Here is a 27,339-nt window from a genome sequence, read left to right as displayed (position 1 = left end):
AAACAGGTGTCCTACAGACCCTTTTAGAAAACCATCTGCTTATAATTGGTGACAGTTCCTGCACATTTTTCAGTTCCAGATTCTGATTTTTAATGTATTAGACTAGTTCTGTTGTGTAAAAGTCATTTTAAATGGTCACAGAGTGGTTTGTGTTCTCAAAGTAAGAATGACTATTTTGTATGAGAAAGTTGCAACAGGAAGCAAACAAGGAACAAAAAAATTCCAGCAGCTTCTTTTGCAAGTTCTTCAGTAATGTAGCAGCAGCTCATGGGAACCTAGAAAAAGATAAAAAGCGACCAGATTAAACTGGACTAGTCAGAAGCTGAATATGAAGAAACACCCCAGCCTTTAATGGGTGGACCTGACTGCTGGAAGAAGTTGAAGAGCTTCTGCCCTATAAATACGTGGAGAGAAATCTCAGTCCCTTGGCACACCCTAGAAAAGCACGAAGGTCCCAGAATGGGTCAGTGCTGTACCGCACCAGCCAGGTAAAGAGTGTACAAACCTAGAGAGGAGAGAAAAACCAGACTTGAAACAAGGGAAAATAATTTGCTATATCCAAATTGATTGGAGAAACAAGATCAATGCCTTAACTTCAGTGCTTTGAAATACAGGATAGCAACAGGTGGTAAGGGAAAGAGGTAAACTGGAACCTTTATGCCAGCCCCCTTGTATTAACGAAAGGTGTAGCTGAATTAAACAGAGTAGTTAAGAAATTCAGTACCACTGCCTGCCTTGTAATATTAACTCCATTTCTGTTGCACTATGTTTTATTAACTGTATTTAGTGGACCCTAAAAGTCAGCAGAGTGCAAATGGTGTAGATAGACACAGAAAAGCTTTTGATACTGTAAAATACAGCCGTCTGTTGGGGACTTCTTTTAAGTGACAGGCAAACAGCTAATGCTGAAATTGAAACTGTAGATTAAACAGAAGTTATTGAAATGAAATCACCAGCCTCCATTTGTTATCTCTGTTTCAGGACTAACCATGGGGAGTTCACCCCTCTTTGCTGAGCTACTGTTCCAGGTCAAGACAGCGGGCAGTATCCAGAAAGACTCTGATAACTGGTTAAAACTTACTAACAGTTTAGCCAAAGCATGAGGCTCAGAACAGAGATTGACCCGGTTTCTTTGCTGTCCTGGGTAGTGTTGCGCTGGCACGACTCAAGCTGTTATTCCTGCCAGTTCAGCTTCCCTTTCTGCTACTGCAGTACAATCCCATTCTGAGAGCCAGGCTGCATTTTCGGTATCCCAATCTCTGGCGAATTTTAAGTCTGTAAGTCAGCTCTGCCTCTCAAGACACTTCACAATTTACTGAAAACCCTGACACAAAGTCAGAAGTGACAGGCATTAAGTACAGTGTGCAGGAACAGTTAGCTGAGCAGGTGGCAGGCAGGTCTGTAGGCCTTCATGCTCAGTAGAAGCTGTTCTGAGAGAAACAGGTACTTCTTCCCTTTGAGCCTCTCTCTTCCCATTACTCATTTCCTACTTGGCACTCAAACTATTGAAATAAACACACACACAAAAGCCCCCTGACGTCACTAGGAGGATATGCAGCAGCAAGAAAAAGAGTTGTTTTGTTGTTTGCTTGTTGTTTATTTTTTAAGTGAAAGGACACAGAACCTGACATTTTCCTTCCCATAGCAAAGAACCTGCAAGCTGCTTGGCCCCCTTTCTGTAAGCAAAAAAACCCCAAAAAACCAAAAAAACAGAATGCCATGAAGCCAGCAAACTAGATGCATATTTACCCTTCCTCTCGGGGCAGAGGGAGGGAAAAAAAAATTACTCCAAACACAGGAGATTGAGTTTAAACATTTATTTAAACAGAAACTCCAAACCACTCCACCCTTTAACCTTTCAAAAAAAGACAATGACAAACTAGTTTTCAGCCAGAGTGTCAGAGCAGGCATAAGTTGTGTTCCACTATAACAACTCAGTAGCAATACTAGCAGGAGACCAACACATACGGAGCTAGCACTGCAAGAAGGGGAGAAGTAAAAAGGGTTTGAAACTGCTCAAAGGCACTTCTGCCCACTTGCCCTTCTGTTTTCAGCCCAAGATGAAGGTGCTGGCTTTAAACTGCTTTTTTGGTTGCATAGCTGGCTGGTGTGAAATCCATGGTCTGTAACAGGCACAACCTGGATAGCGTGACTCCTCTAAGGCACGTATGAGATAGCAGAGCACAGGGCATCCTCTGTCAGGGACCCTAACCCTCCACTAGATCCAAGGCGAATCCGGTCTGTGCACCTAGCTTCCCAACTGCAGAGCATTGAGACACGAAGAGAGCAGTGCACTGCAGGAGAGCGACCCCCATCAGCTTGGTGCTTGCTTATTGGACATGGCTCAGGCTCAGCTCTTTGCTCCTCAAAGGCACTGCTGCAGCATGGCCAACTCAATCGTTTCCCACTGCAACAACAACCCTCAAGCCAGGACCCAAACCTGAGAAGAGGCTCCAATGAGCATGGGGGAAAGCAGAGCAGAGTCACAAGGGCAACCAAGCGATGTGGCCACGGCAGGGCACCTGATGCTCACCACCTCCCAGGAGGGCTGTCCTCCTGCCCTTCCCTCGGTAACTACAGATGGCCACACCGGTGCAATCCCTGCCCTGGAAAGACTGCACTTGATTCAGCTCCAAGGTACGAGCAATAGGCACCGAAGTAGTATTTAAGGATCATATCTTACAAGCAAATGGTTTGGTATCCACCTCTAGAGACAAATGGGGAATGCTGGCTCCCCCAGAACAGTCTCTCAAAAGCAGTCCAGGAGAGGTGATAGGATACCCAACTCCAATAGGCCTAAGGCAATTCTAGTGACATGCCATTGATGGGGATGGTTTAAGTCTAATGAAACCACAACCCCACTCTCACATCAAAGGTGAGAAGGACTCAGGACTCCTTAGAGGCTTCACATAAGGTGGGGGAGGCTAGCTGCTCCCAGGGATCCTACCAATCCCATAAGCTTATTTCAAAGTCAGTTTGCTAATAAATTTAAGGGGAATAAAATTAACCTCATTATCTAACAGGAAATGAGGAAATCTTGAGCATCACACCATGCCTCTTCCCATCTCCAATTTTCTTGGGAAAGCCTCTCGCTTCTAGAAAGGAGGTGAATTCCGGACAGAGACTTGATCATTCATGGTCACTGGAGAAGGCTGCATCCTGTGACCACAGCATTAATGACCTATTCTGGGTAAGAAACTGCATTCCAGCTTCATCAAAACACTGAGTGGAAAAACACTGATTCTTCCCACACCCACACACAGTGTGGGCACTGGGGGCTGAGCAGAACAGAAGCCAAGCAGGGAGCAGCTATGGGCTTATGCCAAGAAACCAGAAGCTCTGGCACCCAAATCAAGTTGAATGGCCGGAACAAGAAATGGGCAACTTAGTCTGAGGCCCAGATGTTTGTCATCTGGTTGGGAAGCAGGTGGTCTGCAACTGAGAACCAGAGATCCCATCTCAGACAGTCCCCACTCCTGCTATTGGAAATGACACCCATCTCTGTGCATTGCCTGGAAGATGGAAAGCTCTAGGCACCCAGAATAAAGCCTTTAAACTCTGTCTGTACAGGCCACTGGACACAGCCAAATGGCCAGAAGCTGTGCCTTGAGGCAAGGACATGCTGCCTACCATCATCTCCCTAAGAGGAAGATCTCCACTGCCTCCAGGATGAGACATTCCCTGCTCCCTCTGCCCCTGAGCAGAGGGTAGCAGCCTCACCGGCTGGGCCTTACCATATGGGAGGGAGAGGATCCTAGTCCTTCACCCCTTTGAAGTGAAGGTGGCGAGTCTTAGGGTTCAACCAGCTTCAGTACAAAACATGTCTCCTCCTGTCATCTCTAAATGCAGTGATGAATGCTGGGGTCCCAAAGGCAGCTCCCGAAAAGCAGTGAAACAATGAAAAGGCCACAAGCCGCTACTGGAGCCATCGCCATAATGGGGCCGTTCTGCCTCACGCACAGAATTGACAGATAAGGTACAAAGAGGAGCTGCTGTTGCTTCAGTCACTGAGCTGGCCTAGAGCTCAGGGGCCCTTCCTCTCTCAAACTCACTCCCAGTTCATATCAAACGTACATGGGTGCTGCTCTGGAGCCTCCGGCCTCGCTCCTTGTCTGCGAGTGACCTGAAGCCAGGAAAGCCGCTCTCTGCATTCGGTTAGTGTGCTGTGAAGTTAGATGGATCCCAGTGGGCTCAGGAGACTAGAGGCTGGAGCGGCACGAGTCCGTTCCCAGGAGACACCATGAATCTGAATCCAAGTCAGGTTTCGGATCCACTTCCATCTCCTCTTTGGCTGTCTGTGTTCCTTTGGAATGAACTTCCACCTGCCAAAACACACAGCCGTTAGTTATCCAAACAGCTCTAAGACTGGCTGCAAAGAAGCTAGGAGCTGCACAAGGCACAGTTCCTATTCTCCACAGCCATTTGGGACTCTCTGTGACATCTCACGGCCCATCCCTTCTCACCAGGAGAAACAAAGGGGAATCCCAGGTCCCTAAAGCACTGGGCTGTCCTCCCAGAAAACTGTCTTCTTGGCTTCATCCCTGTTGCTACTACCAGAGTCTGCATCTGCAGCTCGAACAAGAGACCAGCACCATGCTCAGTCCCTCCATTCTGCTCCAAGAGCAACATCTGTTAAGAGCTGTTTCCTTCTGCGCAGCCAGAGCTGGGATCAGTGTAGTGAGCCCTGACCGTGGATGTGCACCCAGGTGATGGGTCCTCACCTGCTGCATCCCCTCCGTCCCCCTGCAGAACCGCTGGAGTTGGGCACTCAGACGAACAGTTTCCTGCTGCAGCTTCTTCTGATCATCCAGACACTGTAAAACCAGGCCTCGGAGGTGCGTCACCTCCACTTGCAGAGCACTGCACATGCAGCCCGCAACAGGAGACACAGCCTTCCCTTCACCACATGGCAAGGTTGGGCTCAGGCAAGTAGGCTGCAGAGACACAGAGAGACATCAGGCCAGGTGTGAGTGCAAAGCTAGGAGTTGTACACGTCACAAGAAGAAACCATGCATAGGAAGTGTCACCCCAGTGCCTCTCCCAACTTCCCAAACCTCTAGCAGCCAACGTCAGCAAGCTACCTGTCATTATACCTCCTGTACAAAGCCACTGACTTCCTCCCTTTTCTGGGAAAGCTGCTCCCTTCACCGAAATCCATCTGGTTTAAACCCTCTTGCCCTAAACCTGGGATCTGTGCCTCCTCTTGGGACAGAAAGACCCTGGAATAAAGTAGTCTCTCAGGCTCTAATTTCTCAGTGATTTTCTGTATCAGTTCTTCTTTCTCTCTTAGATCAATTCCTGCTTTCTAAATTTCTATCTTCTGCTAGGCTTCTGGACATTAGGCTTCCCTTTTTTTCCAGTTACATTAACTGCATTTTTCCACAGAACTGGTCTCATTATTTTCAGTCTGACCAAGCCTCAGCTTTGTGTTCCAGATTCCTGTGAATTGTTCTCTTTGCAGCATCATCTCTGACTATCAACAGCCCTCTTTTCCTCACCCAGATGAATTAGGCAAATCCAACACCCTCTTCTCAGCTCTCCCCATAACTCAAACATTGTCATTTTGGGTTCCCAAGAGATTTTGGCCAAGCATTCACTTGGATACCATTACCCAGGGCTCTGTTTTGGGCTTGTTTAATCCAACAGGTTCCTCAGAGGCCACTTTGAGTCCTTGAAGTTTCTGGTAAGGGAGAGTCTCCTTCTCAGGCTCTGAAGATTCCATGCTCAGAGGAAAAGGGCTGTCAGGCATGGGGATGAATTCAGCATTCTCCAGCTCCTGGGTATACAAAAGCAGCACTGTCAGGCCAGCCTGCCTTGCTGCAGCTGACTTCATCTCCTCAACCAAAGCACCAACACCCTCTTGTGGTAAAAAAGGCTGTGAGGCCTAAAGGGCTCCTTGCACAGCACAGTTCTGAGAACATTTAAGAGCATCCCTTAAAGGTGAAAGGGGTCACTGGCTTTTCCTCAGCCTAGATCCCCATTTCAAGGCATTTCTGAGACACCACATTACCTTCCGCAGCCAGCCAGGGCAGGAGCTGCTGTCAGTACTGCTGCCTCCCGCAGCTTCTGTGGTGCTGATCCAGCCCCCCAACTCACGATCAGCTTCCATGGTTCCCCGAAAGCCTCCACTGGGATTGGGGGTCTCCGCTTCCTGCTCATTATCCTCTTCTTCTCCTCCTCCAGTTGTGCAACTCTGAGCCACTAGCAAACAAGAGCGAAAACTTTTTATTTTCTCACCTCTGCTATTCCTGTTGCTAAACCTCAGCTTGAGCAGAGAAGATGCAGAAATTTGGGCTGTCCAGCCAAGGTGAGAGCACATGCTAGCGGCACCTCCCTCAACACCTTATCTCCTAACACTCCCTGCAGGCCCTCCAAAAAGGGCTTGTGTGCAGCAGCCTTTTGCAGCTTCTTGGCGTCAGCCCTCCCATGGGTCCAAGAAACTGGGCTCCATCTCTCCAGCAGCTGCCCCATAGCCCCTTCCCTTATCAGCTCCCTTCTGTGAATTCCTCTCAGATTTTCACTGTCAAATTGAAGTTTCTCAACTACAAAGGCCTTGCTGCATCCATGTTCTCCTCCTCTGTTTCAGTTCTCTCCCAGCTTTGGGCCACCCCTTCCCATGCACAGCACCAGCTACAGGGTGTTTCACAAAGATGGACTCAATTTGAAATCACACTGCTTTGAAATTGGGTCCATCTTTTTGAAACACCCTGTAGATTTCCTCCCTTTGAGCTCTTCTGTGAGGCCTTTCAAACGCAGAGACACCATGCTGCAGGACCAAACTGCACTCACTAAAACAGACCACTGAATGGACTTAAACCCCAGCTCCCCAGGGCAGGTTACTCACCAGTACAAATGGACAAGCCGCTGCTGTTGGATCGGATCGTTTTAGAGTTCAACACCTTTTCTGCAAGGAGAGAAACGTGCTTTCAGTCAGAGTGCCACATGGAAAGCAAAATGACTCCTACAACAGCACACAATAAAGCCAACATTGCAGGCCTAGAGCTCAGAGTAGTTTGCCACATTACACCACAGCAACCTGGTTTGTTCCCAGGCAGGATTTATATTCTAGGTCCCGGCAAGCAATACATGATCATAACCAAGATCCCAAAATTTCATCCTAAACTTACACTTACCAACAACAATGATGGTGTGCCAGCCACGGCATGACAGGTCTGGAACATGATGCAATGATCCAAATATTGGCCGAGGCCATGAGGTACAAATATCCGAGCCATGAGCCCTCTCCGTCGATGTCATTGCCAGACGCCCGTTCCCACCATTACCCCAGGCAAAGATATGGTTGTCTGAGGAAACAAGAGATTCAGGAGCCTCAATTCACTCACTCCCTCTTGGCCTTTAATTGCTACAAGGATCACAGCTTCTCTGCTGTAAGTGCTATCCCAAAGTATCTAATCCACCAGCTCCAGTTTGCCAGTGGGAGAACAAACTGATAATGAATCTAACAGGCAGCCATCAAGCCAGCACTCTGCAGCCCCAGGGACAGCAAATGCTTAGCGCTGCACCGGCACAAGTGCTGGGGCCAGACAGCCCCAGGCTAGGAGGATTTCTTTATTTCAGTGCAGTGCTGCAGGAGTGGTCTAGGAATTGCTTGGTGGGAGCCAGTTAACCACCCTTGCAGATCTATTTCAAAGGAAGCCACCACGACTTTGCAAAGGCCCACTCACCATCTGTAGCAGCTATGGTGAATTCATCTCCACATGAAACCCTGATCACCTGCTTACCCCCCAAGGGGCCTCCCAGCAGGTTAATTCCCAGGTGCTTTTTGTAGTCTCCAACACCAAGCTGTCCACACTTGTTGGAGCCAAAGGTCAGCAGGCGGCCTCGCTCTGAGGAGGAACAAGGAGAGAATCACAGTGAGGGCCCAAGTCTGGAAGCAGCCATGCATGCAGAAAACCAGCAGCGACAGCCCATGACCAGGACGGGCTCTGCTGAGAAGCCAGCCAGGCCGGGAGGTGACAGTGCTAGCCAAGAGGAATGGCTTCAGCCTGGAAACACCTCCCCAGCTCCTTCTCCCATTGCTCCACTTTCTGATGCTGGGGGCTACGACTCCTCACAGCCCTGACTGGTGGCACTTGGGTAAAGCCTAACTTGGTCATAAATTATTGCTTCACTGTCCCAGAGTGTGATTCTTTCCCAAACTTTTTTTCCTCCCCTTTGAAAACAAGAAGGCTGAGCTAGAAGCTGATGTTGCTGCTTCAGCTGACCAGGAGGCAATGCTGCTGAGGAACAGGAATCCTGGGTTCCTGGAGCAGGCGTGAGCCCTGCTACCAAGAGCACAACCCTCAATGTCCAGGGCCAGGCTAAAAGGGCAAAGCTGATGTAAAGTAATGTAGCAAACAGTATTCACTTCTTAATACACAGGGCTCACCGTCAATAGAAGCTGTGTGTGTCTTCCCTGGAGAAATGGTACGGATCTTGTAGAAGGACAGCTGCTTGGCCAAAGTAAGGGAAGTGGCATATGGCACCTCACAGTATGTCTGAGAAAAGACATGTGGGTAAGCACTGAGTGAAAAACCACACATTTATCAGCTAAGACCTACAAAAGCAGGTCTTGACAGACCACGACATTAAGCTAGGCAGTCCCAACATGGATATCGTAAAGAACTGCTACAATCCATGTCACTGGCTAAGTCCCTGCAGAGCAGCTCTCTATCTGTTTCACTGTGTCAGATCTGACAAGAGCCCATAGGGCAGACAGGAAACTGCAGAAGAAATTGCCTCTTCCTGCAATCTCAGTATCCATTGTCTTGGATTGGAACTAACAAATTGACACACAGCTAGCGAACACTTTGTCATGGTCACAGGACCTCCAGTTCCCCATATACAACGGACTGCTGGGAGCTGGAGCCAGGGACCCAAATGCACTTACATCATGGTTGATTATCCCTGACGTGCACTGATTCAGGCCCAGCTTGTTGAACTCGTTGAGTCCGCATGCCAACACTTTGCCTGTCTGTGTGAGCAGGAAAGTCCCATCACAGCCACAATGAACGGACACAATGTTTAAGGTCTTCGGAACATCCACCTGTGTGGAAGAAATATATCCCAAGAAAATCAGAATCCCAATACCTACTACATAGAAGCTGTCACATAGAAAACATCAGGGGTTAGAGCACTGGTTCGTCCAGTCTGGCCACTGACAACGCACACTGTGGTTATTTTGAATGAAGGTGCAAGAATATCATAGCGTCTACAGCATACTGAAACTCCAGTCACAATGCAGGAACCCAAGGCATTCTAGACCTTGTATGCAGACACCAGTCACCTAGCACAGGAACCAGAAATGTGGTGCACAGGAATCCCGGCCAGCTGGGGTCTACAAGCATCAGACCCATTTAGCCAAGCAGAGCTGGGTCTGCGCTGTGTGGGTGTGATACTGTGTGATCACAGATATTTGGCTTCCAGGCACATCCTTGTTAGTTTCTAACCTCCAATGGGTTAGATTACCTCAACTAACCCAGCACTGTATTTCAAGAGGGTTTTACTTTCAACTCATCTTTAACTCATTACGTCAAATACGAAGACTCAAGTTGTTTGCACTGCTGCAACTTTCCTCTACAGACCCAAGGTATACAATTCGGTATTTCCTACTATGATTTCTACAACGTTAAGTTGGGCATTTCCAGTTCCAGCTTGGAGATCAGAGCAATGAAGCTCTAAGTCATGATGCTGGTTGTTTTGTGAGTGACATGTCCCTCTGCCATGATCCCTATGGACAAATTAAGAAAAACTAAAGTGAGGAAGTTAAAACCCTTGCAAACTCTACAATACCTCAGAAAAAAACACCTGAGCCTCAGACAGTTAATATTTCCAAACAGCAACTAATTTGGATTTATGCCCATGCAGATTTTGAGAAGAAGTAGTCACAGCCCTACCTTCTGAGGGGTGTAATGATCTTCTTCTGAATCCAAGCCCAAGCGCCCTGCATCAGTAAAAACACTGCAGTTAGAAATGGCCTCGCAGGGTGCCTGACCCTAAGAAATTGTATTGTCTCTCCATAGTCCCAAAGGAATCTCCCTACAGAATCAGAAACCTGCTCCCCTATGTGCATCATTGTCTGTCAATCCTCAGGGTAATCTGACACCACTCACAGCCAAGTGGCACCCTAGAGCTTCCCAGAGTAAAGTCCCAAGGGCTCAGTCCTCAGCTCCCATCCTTACAAGGAAAGAAAGCCCCAAAGAAACAACGTTCTTTGTCCCCAGGACACACCAGCCAGCCCTTACCCAGGCCCTGCGTTACACACCTGCACCACGATGTTTTCTGGAGCGGACATATGGCCCAGTGCCTCTAGGGTCCAGGGAGACTCTACCTACCGTACTCTCCACAGCCCCACGTGTAAACTTCTCTGTTCCTGGTCAGCACTGCCACGTGGTTATCCCCACACGAGACCTGCTCCACAGGGTTGGTAAGAAAGAAATCCAGCTGCAGGGGCTCAAGTACTTCAGAGCCATAAGCCTTGTCAACGCCAATGCATCCATAATAGTCCGAGCCAAAGGCGTACACCTGGCCCTCATCTGAAGGATACAAGGGAAGCTCAGTCAGAACACAGAGCTTGTATTAGGCTGCATGTTAACCTCTTAGGACACGGCCAGAGCAACCGCTTTTGTGTAATCATCCTCCTCTATAGTGCAGAATAATGTCATGGGGAAAATATGGAGTCCTTTCTTATTCACATTAAGATGGATGACCTTATACCACAACCTGCAGCTATTCCAGGCCACCAGTGTCAAAAAACCTTGGGCTGAACCTGCTGCTTTCTTTAACAGAAACCCACAAACTGATCCCGTGGCTCCCTAAGTCACTCCTCCAGTACACTGAGCATCTGAGCTTATCTCTGTCAAACCTCTGCTTTTCCAGCACTGGCAAAATAAGTTGGAAACTACCTTGTTGAGAATTGTGTTTTCATACGTAAAGCAAGATTCAAATTCTTCCGTAACATACAACACCACAGCTAACACATCTTTAGAAGTATGAAGAGGGCTAGAACTAGAGACAACTATCAGGTCTCAAGCTTTTGAATTAAATAGCAAATCTCAGATATGCATCTTCTCTTATTATTGCATGACTCTTTCCCCACACAGTCCAAAAACAGTTTCAAAAACATTTACATTGTTGACTTCAGGCTCCTCTGTCTTTAACACAGGCATGTATGGAGGCAACATATGCATTGGTAAGAGCAGGGACTCTGCAGAGCCACAGAGAGCTGCGTTCAACACCCAGCTTCATCAACAAAAAGCGTATCTTTAGCAAAACTCCCAGCCTTCTTCAGAGTCAATATCTTCCTCTGTGCAACAACATTGATCTACCTCCACTACTCATCTACTATCCTCCAAACTGAGGGGTGAGTAATATATGGGACTATCCCCTTAGCTGCTCTGCTGATCTTATTGTGAAGGCAAACATCTCCACAGCTCAGCAAAGTGAGAGGACAGTGGTCTTCCTTCCAGCTCTCACCTGTGATGCATACTGTGAAATCATCTCCACAGGACACCTGGCGAATGGCTTTTCCCTGAAGCTTCTCAACATGCTTTGGCTGGCGGTAGGAGGCTCTGTCTCCATGTCCCAGCTGCCCGTGCAACTTGGTGCCACCTTGCATATTCTGCACGACAGAAACATCTGGTAAGGTTATGTATGTGCAACTCCACAGATGGTGCCAACAATTAGAGCACCTTGAGTGAACAAGAGAAGACAGCAAAGAGCAAGAGAAAGTGTGTTAGCTACATTAGGGTAGAGGCTGCTACGTGGCATAACAGCAGACAACATCCTAAATGGCAGCACAGGCTTTAAGGCAGTTCTGCTCTAACAAGGAGTGATCCGGTCTCAAGCCACCAGCTGGTGAGGAACCCCTGCTCCTTTCTCATCTGTCAGGCTACAGAATCCGCTCCCTGCTGCAGGACTAAAATTCATCCTTCAGCTTTTTCACTTACTTTTCTAAATCCTAATGGCTGCAAAGAAATCCATAACATGAAACAAGTGTCACTGAAGTGGCCAGACCTACCAATCCTACAGGAAAAACAAAACTCTGAGTAGTGTTAAGCTAAAACTAAAATATTAATAGCCAGCTGAAAGTTTTCAGTGGCCATTCTTGTAGGAACGTCCAGCAAATGCCTTCAAGTTGCTCTCCTCATGTTCAGATCTCTTTCTCCTCTCATTCATCTACCAGTATTTTCTAATCTGTCTGAAAAGATTCCGCATCATCAATACAAAAGCCTGTGGAAGCCTGGAGATGCAGAATACTTCCATGTCATTGACCATTTAAGCTCAAGATGACTGGATGCAATTGTTTTAAATGCATTATATGCCAATGTTTTAAATTCACTTTAAACTATTCCAGAATTTCTATTCATCACAAAAAGCAGAATTATTTAGTATAAGACATCTCTGGTTTCATCCACAAGATGCCTCACAGATGACATCTGTATTACAACAAGGTCACTCATCCCACCCATTCTGATCTCAAAAAACCTTCCTCAAAAATACACAAAGCCAAAAGAACATCACACAAACCCTCCAGTGCATTTCTAGCAGTCAAGAAGGGGAGGAAGAGATGTTTGACTCAGTGTCCAGGCCTACAAGTCCACCACCTACAATCCTCCAATGCACGGCAAGTCTCCAGTACACTTACTGTCATGATGGAACACTTCTCCCAAAACCGCACTTGCTTTGGGAGAGCTGGGTCAGCCCCACAGCAGACAGCTTCACAGCCTCCACTGCAATCTGATTTCTCCTTTTGCAAGCTGCTTGCCCACCTGATTCTAACAGGCTCATGAAGAGCAGGAGTGGATCTGGGCTCTCCTTTCCCACCCTCAGCCCCTTTCTGCAGTTTCTCTCACTTACCACCCAGGTGTAGAGCTCCTTCTCCACTGTCACCACAGCAAAGTGAGTGTTACCAGCACACACCTGGCGTGCACTGCAGCCACTTTTGATGGCATCCAGCTTCTGGGGGGTAGACTTCCCGCCCCCCCAAACATACACCTCACTCGTGCGCGAAGTCACCACTGCAATGGGAGCCTCATTCATGGTACTTGACCTGCACAAGAGCCCCCCGCAAAACATACATGCTTTTAATCATGAGTTTGCATTCGCTGTCATCACTCATTTTCCTATTGTTGTCTATCAGTTTTCCCTTTGCAACCATTTATGGTTTTTATTTTCACAAACTGTTATTTTTGTTGAGTAGCTGTGAGGCCTCAAGTGCTATAAGGAGACTCAGGATTAAACCTGTGTAGGAGCAGCAGAGAAAGTAGCCTCTTGGAAGCATTGTAAAAAGCCTACAATCCAATTAGGTATCATTTAAAAAGACGGGTCTTTCACTGAATGGCTGCGGAGCTGTTCTCATTTTTGAAAAATAAAAGCCTTACAAATGGTCATGAAATCTTGCTCAAAATACAGAAGCATCCAAAAGCTTCTAACTTCCCTCTATCCTCTTTATTTAAATCACAGCCTTCCATCCGAGGGCAAAAATATAACTCTTTGTTCCTAAGAATCAATTCACAAGCAGATTGCAAAATGGAAGTTGTAATCAAGGCAAACTGTTTGTAAGCAACAATGAAGTGGAATTTCACATAAAATTCTCAGATAGTACTTCCAAGTTCACAAGGGAATAAAGGCAAAATTCTGTCTGACAAATCCACAGGAAAACAGCTATACACGTCATGGAGGCCATCTGCTTCCCGCAGCAACCCTGCTTACAGGCTTGCTGGGGACTGTGGAGAACCTCTGCATATATCCAGTTTTATGAAAGATATTTATAGTCATTTAATATTCAACATTCAGTCATATTCCGCCTGCTCAAGGGAATCTACGTGAAAGGAGGGATCTACATTATATTCTCAGTTACACAGGCTGTAAAAACTACATCCTCAATAGGACAGATGAGAGCTGTATGAGACCGGCTGAGCTAAGGCTCCAGCCATACATATAAGCAGGATAAAAAAAGGCAGAGTAAAACATGGGACCATGTAATAACTATGTCAAATTCCTAGCATTTAGGGATCTTCTAAACTACACTGTTCCGTTAAGGTTGTCACAGACTACCACTCTCGGCAAAGTTCCTCTCTGGAGAGCTGCCCTCTCCAGACTTCCTTTCAAACACATGTCCAAATAATTACCTTGGTCGCTTATTTGGCCCATTAAGCAGTGTGACTTTCTCTTCCATCTCCCTGACAAAAGAGAAAAAGCATTTTAGTAAACAGTAACATTGCACAAAGCAATTTACTGACAAGCAGCATGCATGGATTGCCTTCCTTTCCAATAAAATGCTGCTCCCTTTTGGAGGAAATGTGGCAACTGTTTACCAGCTCCCAGCAATCCCCAGTAAGTAGGACAGAAGTAATGTACCAAATAGCTAACAAACTTCCACAAGAGCTGAGGACAACAAACTACGTATATACCAGAATGTGGTCAACCAATACCCATATTGCACAAGAATGACCTTAAAAACTAAACATGATGAGAATTTGAGCTTTTACCAGCACATACAGCAAGACTAAACTTTGCTGACCACCAAGCAACACAATCTTGGTATAAAGGACTAAGTCTGCTATTCCAAAAGCAACCAGTGTGGGTTCCAAACAGTCCAGAATTATGGTTCACCTTTCCTAAAAAGACAGCATGTGCAAACTAAAAGCTAAAAGGGGCCACTTTCAATGCAAGTCTCTCTTGAAGAGGGAGGTAAAAAAGAGAGAAAGCAAGTGTCTCTATATTGCATGATACATATATTTTGAAAAGCCTTTCCCAATGAGCACAGGAGGATCTCTGTGACCCTTTGCTCACAGAGGTTTGAAGAGCAGGAACCAGCATTCCTCAAAGGAGCCTCAGAATGTGATGCCTCAAAGTTCTCAATACAACAGCTTCTAAGACAACAGATGCAGAGACCTTTCTCGCCATACCCATGCACCAACTGAACATCAGATCATAAGACAAGACAGCAAGAATGCACTTCTCAAGAGGATGAAGTGTTCTTCAACAGCTGCTTCACATCACAGCAAATTAACTTCAGGACTTTGCTACAAAAGCATAAACACCACTAGTCTGCACAAACCCTCCTGTTCCCTCTGACACCTCTCCAGGTTTCGGGTAAGACCATCTGATTACCTCCTGCGTTTGCTGAGAAGGGGATGTTCAAGCAATTCATCTGCAGTGGGTCTCTTCTCTGGATCCTGAAAGAAGTGAACAACAAGTCATTTTTGGGGAAATGCTCATCATCTACAATGAAATCTTGGGCCAGAAGACCTTGTTCACCTCTGCATGGACCTCCTTCCCTGATTCTCTTCAGAAGGGAAAGGAATTAATTCAAATGTTTGGAGTGAATAGGGATAAATGCCAGAAATGTGCAGCAGGGACATCCATGCTCTGAAGGTATCAATACTATGTTTGCTCTCAAGAAATTAATTCCCCACAGAAAGCCAGAGTTATGGTCAGAAAGACAGAACCTTAAGAGACTGTACGGAGATGATGCTCCCACCTCTGCAGCACTGCATTATAAAATAACTGCTTCTGCCAGCCCTTCAAATAATTGTCATCAGAGCATTCCCAGCACCCCTCCAGAGCCTGCAGGACTGAATGGTATCTTGAGACACTGCTTTCAGAGGACTGGTGGAAGCCCAGCCCTAGTGATGCCTCAAGCCTCACAGAAATTACCCTGCATCAATAGCCCTCATGTTAAAACAGCCATGTAATTCCCCTTCATGCCTGAATTACATTGCCTAGGCAGCTGGGAAGGGTATCTGAAAATTAAAAAGTATTTCACCAACCTGATCAAGGCAGGAATTCACCATTTGGATCAGCTCCCGGGAGTAGACAGTGGAATCAACCTCCATGGCACGATTTCCCTGTACAATCTTCACACAAAGGTTCAGGGGATTCTAGGCAGAAACCAGCTGTAAGGGAACTGAACTGGACAATGTGCCCAATAGGGAGAGACACTACAGGCCACCATTATTTTCTTTCTCCTTCTCTGACCAGGACACAGCCTGCTTCCCTGCCTAGCAGGTTCCCCAGAAATCTAATAATTCCTGCAGAAATGGTACCTCCGATAGCTAGGACTTGGTGGCAACATCCAGCTTTTCACCAAATTCCCTAACAGCAGAGGGAGAACAGGTTTCTCTCTGCATGGAATCTCCCACACGGTGCACTGCCATTGCAACACCACACAGCAGCAAAGTTACAGGGGACTCAGTAGCCATGATGAGGGGAAGTCAGGAAAGGATGGTATTTTCACTTGTTTCTTTAAGGGTTACAAAATCCTGCACCATGGCAGCTAGCAGCTTTCCCACGTCATGGCACAAGCTGGCAAATCACATATAGCAGCTGGCAATGCTCCCTTTCATCCTCCCATGCCAGCTTGACAACACTTCTCTTGCACCCAAACTTTGAAAAGGTTAACAGGATTAAATAATATGAAATCTGAAGGCTGGAAGTTTTTGCTACAGAATGCTGCACAGAAAATTCACAGCTAGTAGTGCTGAAAAAAACCAAAAAGACTAGACAATCACAAACTTCCTGCTTGTAGAGAAAAGGATGTTTCATTCACAACCATGATACAAATTAGCACAGCTTATATTCTGCATCTCGCAAACCCAGGGCTGCAGACAAGGCTGGGCTTGGCAGAAGCCAGAGAGGCATGTACAGGGCAGGGAAAAATCATGCAGACATTTTCTCTGGCTACAGCTGGCACTCCCAGGCCACTGTTTTCTTAATCGGCAGCTTTAAACAACACTGAAAGAAAAACATGAGTTAAGAAAGCTATGAGCCAAGCATGAATCTCAGGGGGATAAAAAGTAAGGTTAGTCAGTCCATCCTGGTTTGCAGACTTACAGTAGCATCGAAGGTCCTCTTCAGAGTAAGCAGCTCAAAGATAACACAGCCCACAGCCCAAATATCTGATTTGAAGTTGTATTTCACACCCTGGCAGAGTTCTGGAGACATGTAATATGGAGTTCCCACCAGCTAGGAAAAAAGAACATTTAAAAATCAGAAATGATCTAGCAGTCTTCAATTCAGGGCTCTGTATCCATTACATTCACACAGGCCCATGAGCATCAGAGCTAGACACAGCTCTGCCAAAGCACTGAAGTGACACAGATGACACACTCCACCAATGTGCTGGACGGATGGGAACAACAAGCATGCTTCTTCCCTTCTCATCCACAAGCTTGTGCTCGAGTTTCTTAGAAGATCCCAGGCACCTCTCTACTCGGATCCTGACGTGGTACATACTCCTCAACAGAGCAGTAGTCATGAGAACACAGCAAGGACTTGCCCCTCTCTTAAACATAATACTGACCAGGCATATGGAAACCCTCATGAGAGGTTGAAGGAAAAGGGATCTAGCAAAGCTTCCAAACACAGATGCCAGCCCGTGCTTATGGAGTCACTGTGTCTGATCACAAGGCACTGTCAGGACAAAGGCCACTCTGTCTCTGATGAAAGAGGGGTTGCTTCTGGATCAGTAAGTAGAGAGCTGGCCTACGTACTACCTTAAAGGCTTTCACTTCAGAAGTGGGCTTTCCTGAACAACTGGTTTAAAACAAACACCCCCCCACCACACACAAAATCCCCAAACCCAGCACTTAAATACAGAAGCCCTCCCGGGTGCAAGAGAAAAAGTGGCATAACTCAAAGTCACAAGGAGACACAAGACAAACATGATAAAAGGTGTAAGAATGAAGCTTCCAGATGAATGGAGCTCATTCCCTAGCAAAGAACTAGACAAGGAAACAAAATGGGAAAGACTGAATTTAGAAGAATGGGAAATATTTATAGTTGCCCTCTTTTCAACTCTCTCAGCAAAGCTCCAGGGACTACAAAGCTTGCCTTTCATTAGGGCCTGCTAGAACACCAGGTACCTAATGGGCACACTCAGAACCTGACATCTCCCTTCTACTCCCCGTTACAGAGCACGACAGCTACAGAGCTGCACAAGTCCCAGCCATGGGAAAGTTTAGAAGCCCAGCTAGTTGGAGTATCATATGGAGAACTAGAACACTGCACCTAAACTTTTTTTTAAGCAAAGGATAATGTAAGCTTTCTGTAAGAGAGACACAGACATATTTTCTGTATCTTCCTTGGTAAATGGAAGAAAAAATGAAGAATCAAGAAATCACTGTTTAGTAAGCAAGATGTAAACCTTTTACGAAATTGTAATTTGACACTTAAAATTACAAATACTGACAATAACATGTTTTGCACTCATTTTACAAAAAATTACTTCCAGACTGCCGCTGGTCAACAAATCACAAATTGAGCAACTAGCCCGGGCACAGTCAGCATATACAGAATGAAATATGGTTGAAGATATGTAGTTCAAAATTTTTCAGAGTGAAAAAGGAAAAAAAACCTTGCAGGTGTAGTTTGAAAACACATAATACAGGTAAAAACAAACCTGGAAATTCATAGAACAGACTCCACTTTTCTTTGAAAGCCAGAAGGCCATGAAAAACGTGATGAAATTGAAGTGGTTTTGCTGCAGCCCAGCTTAGCAAGGGCTTTATGCAGTAGCCTTCAGTTCCCACATACAGTGCAACTGCACAACAGCGCTCGTGTTCTGGAAGGAGGTTGCCAAGTATTTAACTACACATCCTAACAGAACACCAGCAGCTTGCATTAAATGTAATAATATGGCCTGCTAAGGGGAAGTGCACGCTGGCTTGCATCCCAAACTATAATAAAGGCCTTTAGCAGATAGGAGCTCCAGACAACATCTCCCTTTCAAAGTCCAGTGCTCACCACAGAAATTAATGGAGCTGGGAAGTCCAAGCTGAGCCTTTCAGGAGCCTGCAGCACAGCTTACCCTGTGTCACAACTCTGGCTGAGAAGCTGCTTGCTGGAAGGGTCTGGAACAAAGCCAAGCTTGACAGCCTCCTGGTAGAATTAATCTCTCCTACAAAGCTTTGCCCTCCTCCAAGAGCATTACCAATAAACCACACACCTGGTTACTGTAAGCAGCACAAGTGCCTTTCTTTCTTCTTTGTATTACAATTCAGTTCAGAGCCTGAGTATTAAAGAGGTAGAGGACACATCTATGGCACGGTGCAATGTCAGGCAAGCACATCCAAGCTATCTCAGATCCATCTGAGGCAAAATGCCTCTGTTAGCGCAGCAGCATAACCAAATTAATTTAACTTGCTAAGCTGGGCTCAACTAGCCCAGAGGGAGAGCGCTGTATTGATGTGACTATATGGCTGTCTCTCTACCTTTGGGAAGCACTGCCTTCACGTTACATCGTTTCACCTTGGAAGTACCATGCCCAGGTAGCAAGAACAGAAAAGCAGTGCCCTCCCACACAGCTGTACTGGCTCTGGCACAATTCCATGCCCACAGTGGCACTTATCTTTAGCCTGCTGCTGACTTGCAGAGTGACAGACCTCCAAAAGGTAACCTGGGAGTAAGGAAAACTGCAGGCTGCAACACACCAGCAAATATGCCAGTGTGAGTGAGAGAACATTGAGGGAAGTTGAGAGAGAGGGAAAGGAAATCACCACAGAAGACAAGCAGCAAGAATATACAGCATCCCTAGTCTTCTGCAAGTCATGCAGTGATGAAGGAAAAACACACCTCAGTTTGCACACAAAGGTGGCAGATACTCACAGTCTCAGCCATAGAGTACTCAGAGTTCAGCTTCTTTGCCAGCCCATAGTCTCCCAATTTAATCAGGTTTGCCTTGGTTAGAAAGATATTTAATGTCTTTATATCTCTGAGAGGAGAAAAAGAAATGCAGACATTCAAATATTTTTCCAGATTTCACAGTTTTCCACACACTACTAATACCTCCCCCACAAAATGAGGTACTTGCTACTCTGCCAGCTCTCTCTCACACACAGAACTCTGCAAAGGCAATTTGACCCCAAGTACTGGGGCAGTAACTGCAGTTATCCGTGTTTTATCACATCCCCGCACAAACACAACAGTCTAAAAAGCTCAGGCTCCAGACACCTATGTAAAGGTCGCAGATCAAAGACTTCTTTTCCCCCTCTCAGTCTCTTCTCATATGAAGGTCATTGAGCAGGTCTTATTTTTCCTGGTTTTATAAATAGACCCAAGCCAAGAGCTGCTGAACTCGCTAAAAGATAAATGTATGCATGAATATGTATGTATGCAAATATAAACACACACACAGAGGGTGTGAAACAGATGCCACTCTAGAACTTAAACATAACATCCCTCTACCTTATGTATCAAGAACAACTCTTTATATCATGATCTACCATGCCCAGAAGATCAAAAGGCTGACGGCCACAAAAATGCTGAATTCCAAAACTCATTGAAAACACTTTATCCCAGACAGAATTATTTACATGGAGTATCACAGATGAATATAAGAGGCTCTAAATACAGAGAGGAAGCCCCCACAGTATGATACGCTTCCCATGGCCAACACTTCATAACACCCCTTTTCCTAACGTACCATCAACAACTTCTCAGTGTAGATCGGGACAACATCAAGTAAAGCAGCACTTTGCATTCATCCACTTGGGGCATCGCAAAGTCCTGGGTCACTCTGACAATGTCTGCAGCAGAAGGAAATCACTGCAAACATTTAAATAACTGTTTGATTAATTATTATGGAAGAATTTGGGGCCACATGTGTTCCTAGACTGCTAACTCTGCTGTGAAGACGGGCAACAGGGTTGGTAAGCTGGAAACCACTGCAAAGCAGGACAGACATGAGGTCTGCTTTAGGTCAAAAACTTGGGCACCACTTTGTTTAGGGTACCAACCCTTCATTAGCAAGGCTTGCCAATTACCAAAGAATCAGAATGGCAGCAACCAGGATGCTGTCCCACAGAAAACATCCTCACACAGCTGTGTGAGAGGAGGAGGTTGTACAGCGCATGATCCAACCACGCTGGAAACAGCTGTCTACATGTGCAGTACTCCCCAGAATATCACGGCCTCCTTGAAGCACACATAAGTCAAGAAATTTACCCCTCCCAAACAGAAAAGGGCAACAGAAAAAGGTAATCGGCTACTCATTAAACTCTCAGAGTCAATGTCAAAATTACTACTACCAGCTAATAAGCTATATTACTTCCTTAAATAGCAGGTTGAAGAAATGAGATTCAGCCAAATGCAGGACAAATCTTCGCACAGGTTATATTACAGCAATGCACAGTCTCCATCACCATTAGCCTCCAGGAATTACAGAAGGATGTACATGTTGGTTTGAAGTTATTAATTGTGGAGCGGGTAGGAAGTATCTTTGGCCTGTGGAAACTGCTTTTGCTACCCACTTTAGCAAACATCATTTACGTGCTATGGCAATAAAGGGCAAATTTACTTCCTTGCTACATGGATTAACTCTTTGTTCACAAAGCTGTAGCATCCAAGACAGCAATTCCATTTTCATATACAAAATTTCTTGCACAGATGTTTTCTAAAAATTCTTCGCAGATGTGACACTTAATATCTAGGCAGTTCAGCTATGCTTTGGAGAGAAGCTCAATGCTTGTTTTAAACATAGAAGCAAAGAATACTCAAAGGAGTTCTGCACCCAAATCCACAAACCACACTGGTTACCTTCACTTTACCGCATGTCTCACCTACCTGTGAAGAATTCCTGCTCGATGAATGCAGCTCACAGCTGATGCAATTTGAAAGAGATACCAAACCACCATCTGCAAAGGTAGGGAGAAAAGCCTTATGTGAGGCTCAAACCACGCCCAGAACCCCATATGTCCCTGCCACACAGAGACACAGCAAGAGGGTCTGACTGCACCATTTAGGTGCTCTTTCAGGAGCATGAAAATTTAGAATTTCCCATTTTGGAAATCTTTGAAAGGATATTCCAAAAGGTAGATTGTTCTAGTGCTGTTCACAGTGTCTGTCCTGACAAGCGTCACAGAGTTCAGTAAGTGAAAAGCCTTAGGAACGACAGCTAATGACCATCTGGGAAAGATCTACATTTAGGCTCTCAGGAATATGAACTGTGACCATTTAATATTCACCATGAGCTGGAAAGCCTTAGAAGTCATTATAGAAGATAAATAAGTATAAACATTAACCACCTCAGCATGAAGTAGAAGCAGACAGCAGAAAATAAGTTTAGAAAGAATAAAGAAAAAGGAACAAGAAAAAAAATCCGTGGTGAGACAGATTCAAGGTAATTACTCAGAAAAGAACCTAAAAACCAGTTAAGAAGAGAAACTGAGTACCAACCAGGAATAAACACAGAAAGAGGTTTTAAAGTTAAAGGTTAGCCAGGATGATAAGGTGACCAAAGTCAGTTGAGCGCTCTCTTTCATTATTCCTCCCTTGGAAGTTTATACTGGTTATAGACAGACAAAAAGGAAAATAAAAAGTTTCTGATACTCCAGAAACACCTGCAATGTTCAACAGAAGATGAAGGATGCCAGTCCTCAGATATACACAGAAATTCCCCACTAGAATTATGGAAAAAATGTTCTATAAATATACAGATAACCAAACAGATCCCCAGAACATTAAGCCAGCCCCACTACTCCCTTAAACCAGTTCAAATTACCTCTTCTTCAAATAACTTGTCTTTCTGCCGCAGAATCTTATCGTAGAGGTTCCCTCCTGTAAGTATAAGTGAGTGAGAAAGACAGAGAGGTTCATCTTAGTTAATGGCAGCAGTTACTCTGCTCAGGTGCTGCTGGGAATACTCAAATCCCCTAAGACAGGGGTGTCAAACTCATTTTCACTACTACTCCTACATTTATATAGTCCTAAAATTACATTCAGCCCTTTGAACACAACCGCGAGGCTGATGTGGCCCCTGGTGAAAATGAGTTTGACAGCCCTGCCCAGCCCTAAGAGATCTGATGAATAACTACAGCTCTCCCTCAGCATTCATCACTTAAATTTAATCACAAAATTAAGTTCATCTTCCTCTAGGAACTTCACTGTCATACCTATGCTTAAACAGAGATGATTCTTTTATAACACCACCTTTTAATACTCTCTGAAAAGTAAATCAGTAAGATAGGCTAGCAGTCCCTGCTTTTTTACCTGTAAGCTCTTCTTGGGATATGTAAACATTTATAATCTGTAAACCAAACCATGAGATTGTCCTGCTCAGCATTATGTATAAATATACATCAAAAAAAAGAGAAAGCTAGCAATTATAAGTTCAGAGTAGTCCCTGAAAGCATAAGTTACTGTCTTTGCCTATTTACTGCCCAGCTCTGACCTGCCTCTCTCCTTCATCTGCCCTGCCAAATGCATTGATGCAGAATTCACAAAGCGTTGACAACAGCAGCACCACCAGAAGCCTGAAATCAGCAGACTCTTCAGGGCACCTGACAATTTCAAGATGGCAGTCTGAAAATCAAGGAGAGCTAAAAGAAATCATGCTGAGGGCTGCAGGCAGCGAGACTCCCTGTCAGATTAGCATCCTACCAGTAAATCCCAAATCTCCGAACACATCCTGTTGCTATTCCATTTCCCAGTTATCATGTATTATGTCCTAATAGTAAAAGAACACAAGGCCCTTTCCCATTCCCACGGGTATGGTGCAAGACAACTTTCTGCTGTGTGATTTCCCTGAGGCTCTCAAGCTGTAGATGTCCAAAGCAGGTCGCAATGGCTCCTTTGCCTCCTTGAGGGACTTAGGTCAGACTTTCATATTAGGAAGATTTTTCTGATATTCTAATGAAGATTCCCTTTGCTTGATTTCTTCTCTTTCAAACTTACTATTACCTCTCAGCATTTCTTTCTTCTGCCCCATGTACAAATTTGCAAATTTTCTACAAATCACTCTTCACGTTCACAATTTAACCCAAGTATTCAGTTCTGCCTCTTCTTATGAACCTTCTTCCTAGTGATTCAGACTACGCAGCCTTTTATTGAATTCTGTTCCCCAACTCTGACTTTTTGCCATCTTTTTGCAGCTTTTCTGAACCAAAGAGCAGCACGACAGGTACTACATCGCCAAAATCCTATACAAGGAGACAAACTGTCTCTTGACTTGGACAACCAATATCTCTATGCACACTAAAAGGAAAACCAAATTTTTTTCTTCTTTGTTTCATCTAACCATGTCTAATTTTATGACATTGTATTCTCTCTTCAACAAATGTATTGTATAGGATATTTCTTCCCAAATCTATTTCAGATGTATTCACTGATGTTATCTCATTATAAATCCAAGTCTTATGGTACCATGATACACAGAACTATAGGCAAATAACTTGGCTTCCTCCCCTGTAAAATTGAGACAATATTTACTCAAATTTGAGTCTTTCCTAAATCTCCAGAAGAGATGTGCCAATTAAACAGTAAAAACTTTGGTTTCTGAGGACTGTCTGATAGTGACTGATCCAGCTTTACTTTAAAAATTGCTGACAAATTATCTTGGACTTGTACACTGTAAAAAAAAAAAAAAGCCACAGAAACAACTATTAACACATTGGCAAAACCAATATCCATAAGCCTAAATGAGATTCCCTCTTTCTCATGTCCCTAGTTCTGTACCACTCAGACATATTAAGGCAACGCAGGCTCTATACTCACCTCTTGTTTATTGTCCCAAAGTAAAACAAACAGTTTAGAGACACTAACAAACATGTACAGACATCAGTACTATGCAGCTTCTCTCTATGCCCTTCAATGAATTTATAATGGCCCCAAGCATCTAGTCTTTTTGGGGCAGATAAATAACTTGCACAGAGAACTACTGAAATAAATAGTGTATCAAATCCTTTTATCTTTCCATTCCAGCTGGGACTGTTTCTCCTGCAAACTCCAAATGATACCATCTGATCTGTTCTTGGATGGAATTTTATAGTTTTCTCGACCACCAGAAGGACCAGTTTTGTATTTGTTTTTTAAATAGTAAACATAGAAGCTGATAGCACAAGGCAGGAAAACGTCCTGATTCCAGTGTGCCAGTAGATTTTTGAGCTTCAATTTGTAATTGCCAAATGAAGGCGTCTATTTAAGTGATGCTACTGAAAACCAGCCCCACTGTACTGTCAAAGAGGTCTGAATATCCTCGTGGTCTTTTCCCGTTGTCCTCCTAAAAAGAACACAGCAAGACGCATTAGGAGCATTCAATACCAGTAACCCACTTCTTCCACTGCACCAGCTACTCAAGAAGACTTGAGAAATCATTCACTAGCAGAACTGCCTGCAGTAACTACTACAGACACAAATCACTCAGAAGGGTTTTCGGTCTCTCATTCAGGAGCTACGCAGTAGAATTCACCTCTACTCCTCCGCTCCCCAGAGGGCACCCCAGGAATATTCCCCGCAGGTTCTGCAGGAGGGTGACTCAGCCGCAGGGCAGCCACCTGTTTGTGAGTGAGAGCAGGGATCTCACCGTTACAGTACTCCAGCTCGATCAGCAGCGTGGTGTTGTCCATGAAGTGATTGTAGTATGCGATGATGTTCTCATGCTGCAACAGGGCGAGGATAACAATTTCGTTCAAAGCATCACGACGCTCCTTTTCTGACAGCCGGGTCAGGTCCACCTCCTTCCACACTACGAGTGAGTCATCCTGAAATACAAATTACACATCTTTTAATTAAAAATACACTACTAGGAAGAGAACAGTATGTGCCTTTGTAGCAGGAAATTAAAACTTCAGGTAAGATAAAAGGATTTTCCTGCCTCTTACAGATTTCAGACAAAGATTCTTCACAACAATAAGTTTTAAGGTTTTCTGTTTGTTGCTAGGAACAGCAATAGCCTGAAGCCATCTTTCTAGCTGGCCAGCACTCACTTCGAAAAAACCAAAAAAACCACAAAATAAAAAACCACATACTACAAGATTTCCAGGGGAAGGCACAGAGTTTGTCTTGTTTCAATAGAGACTAAACATACTCCAGTTCAATAAAGGGAGAATAGTGTATTTCCTCTCTCATAACTGTAGGATATTGTACAAGACCACGAGCCACTACAAATACTCAGGTATTCCTTAAAAAAAAAAAAAAGAAACAAGAACAAATTTTGTGTGCCCTTGTTAGGCCTACCATGTTGTCAGACATGTTATGAGGGACCTGTTATGTGAGCAGTGTTCACTTACAGCTGTTTGAGCCGTGACACCTCAGGGTGGCCTTGCCGCAGAAAAAAACTGAAGAACTTCCTTCCCTTGGGGACCAAGGTAAGCACATTTCTTTGACAGCTGATAAAAAGCACAACTACCCTCAAACTGGATGGGATTAGATGACTTGGGAGCAATGGGAGGACTGGCTTTTCAGCTATTTTCCCCTCGTTATGCTGATAACACAAGGGAGTTACCTATATGAGATGCCCCCGTGCCTTCTGTGACTAGAAAAAAAACACAGAAAAACGAGGAATTTAGAAGCATTGCAAGAGCCTCGACATCGCCCTACAAAACTTCAGGGGACTAAAAAACTGGTGCTCAAACACGTGGAGCCCTAACCCTGTGTTCCTCGACACCGAGAGCCGCATGTTACTTCGCATGGGGCTGGCACCGCGGGGCCGGTGTCACCACGGGGCCGGTCGGGCAGCCCGGGGCCGGTGTCACCGCGGGGCCGGTGGGGCAGCCCGGGGCCGGTGTCACCGCGGGGCCGGTGTCACCGCGAGGCCGGTCGGGCAGCCCGGGGCCGGTGTCACCGCGGGGCCGGTCGGGCAGCCCGGGGCCGGTGTCACCGCGGGGCCGGTCGGGCAGCCCGGGGCCGGTGCCACCGCGGGGCCGAGCCCCACCGCGGCTCTCCGGGCGCCGGGGCCTCCAAGCGGCCACCTCCGGAACCCGCCCCGCTCGCCCCGCCAGCGGCCCTGGGCCCTCCTCGGCGCCGCCCCCGGGCCCCGTTCCTCGGGTTCCTCGGGGCCGGCGGGCCCGTCCCGCGCCGCCGGGCAGCCTACCTCGGTGCGGCGGTACAGGGTGGCCTCGCCGAAGGCGCCGCGGCCCAGGGTGCGGATGGGGATGTAGTGCAGCTCCTCCTGCTCGCCGGGCAGGCTGCCGCCGCCGCGGGAGCCGCCCCTGCCCGAGGACTCGCTGCCGAAGTCGGAGCTGATGGAGTCGCAGTGCCGCTCGTACTCGCCCAGCGACATGGCGGCGGCGCGGCCCCGCGGCGGCCCGGCTCTCCCTCAGCGAGGCCCCGCCAGCCCCACAGGCTCCATGTTGGCTCCCGCCGCCGACCCGGAACCGCTTCCCGCCGCGGCGACCTCCCGCTCCCGCCTCCCCCCGCAGCCCGGGCCCGGCCGCAGCCCCGCCCGGCGCCCCCGGCCCCGGCCCCAGCGCGGCGCGGTGGGCGCTGGAGCAGCGGCAGGGCAGGGCAGGGCAGGGCAGGGCAGGGCAGGGCAGGGCGGGCTGCCGCGGCCTCCCCCGCCCTCCTCCTCACCCCCGTGTGGAGCAGAAGCGGCCGCAGCGCCTGGCACAGACGGTGCTT

The 27,339-nt window shown here is 46.3% G+C and overlaps 1 protein-coding gene across 1 annotated transcript; it reads right to left on the bottom strand.

Annotated features, from left to right (window-relative positions):
• Positions 1–1,802: 1,802 nt before the first annotated feature.
• NEK9 (NIMA related kinase 9) lies at positions 1,803–27,101 on the bottom strand. Its single transcript, XM_065635448.1, has 22 exons — positions 26,813–27,101; positions 25,304–25,481; positions 22,505–22,560; positions 21,568–21,638; positions 19,612–19,717; positions 16,840–16,971; positions 15,777–15,887; positions 15,118–15,182; positions 14,133–14,183; positions 12,859–13,051; positions 11,476–11,620; positions 10,335–10,535; positions 9,897–9,943; positions 8,891–9,046; positions 8,390–8,498; positions 7,686–7,847; positions 7,134–7,304; positions 6,845–6,904; positions 6,011–6,201; positions 5,612–5,776; positions 4,722–4,934; positions 1,803–4,322 (listed from the first exon to the last, which is right to left on the bottom strand). Exons 1-22 carry the CDS (start codon positions 26,999–27,001, stop codon positions 4,200–4,202), a joined length of 2,895 nt encoding a protein of 964 aa, XP_065491520.1. The 5' UTR covers positions 27,002–27,101; the 3' UTR covers positions 1,803–4,199.
• Between the last annotated feature and the right edge of the window lie 238 nt (positions 27,102–27,339).

Source organism: Caloenas nicobarica, chromosome 5 (assembly GCF_036013445.1).
Source record: "Caloenas nicobarica isolate bCalNic1 chromosome 5, bCalNic1.hap1, whole genome shotgun sequence".
Classification (NCBI taxonomy): Eukaryota; Metazoa; Chordata; class Aves; order Columbiformes; family Columbidae; genus Caloenas; species Caloenas nicobarica.
Note: the sequence above shows the minus strand (reverse complement) of the source record. Positions and strands in the feature narration are given on the sequence as shown.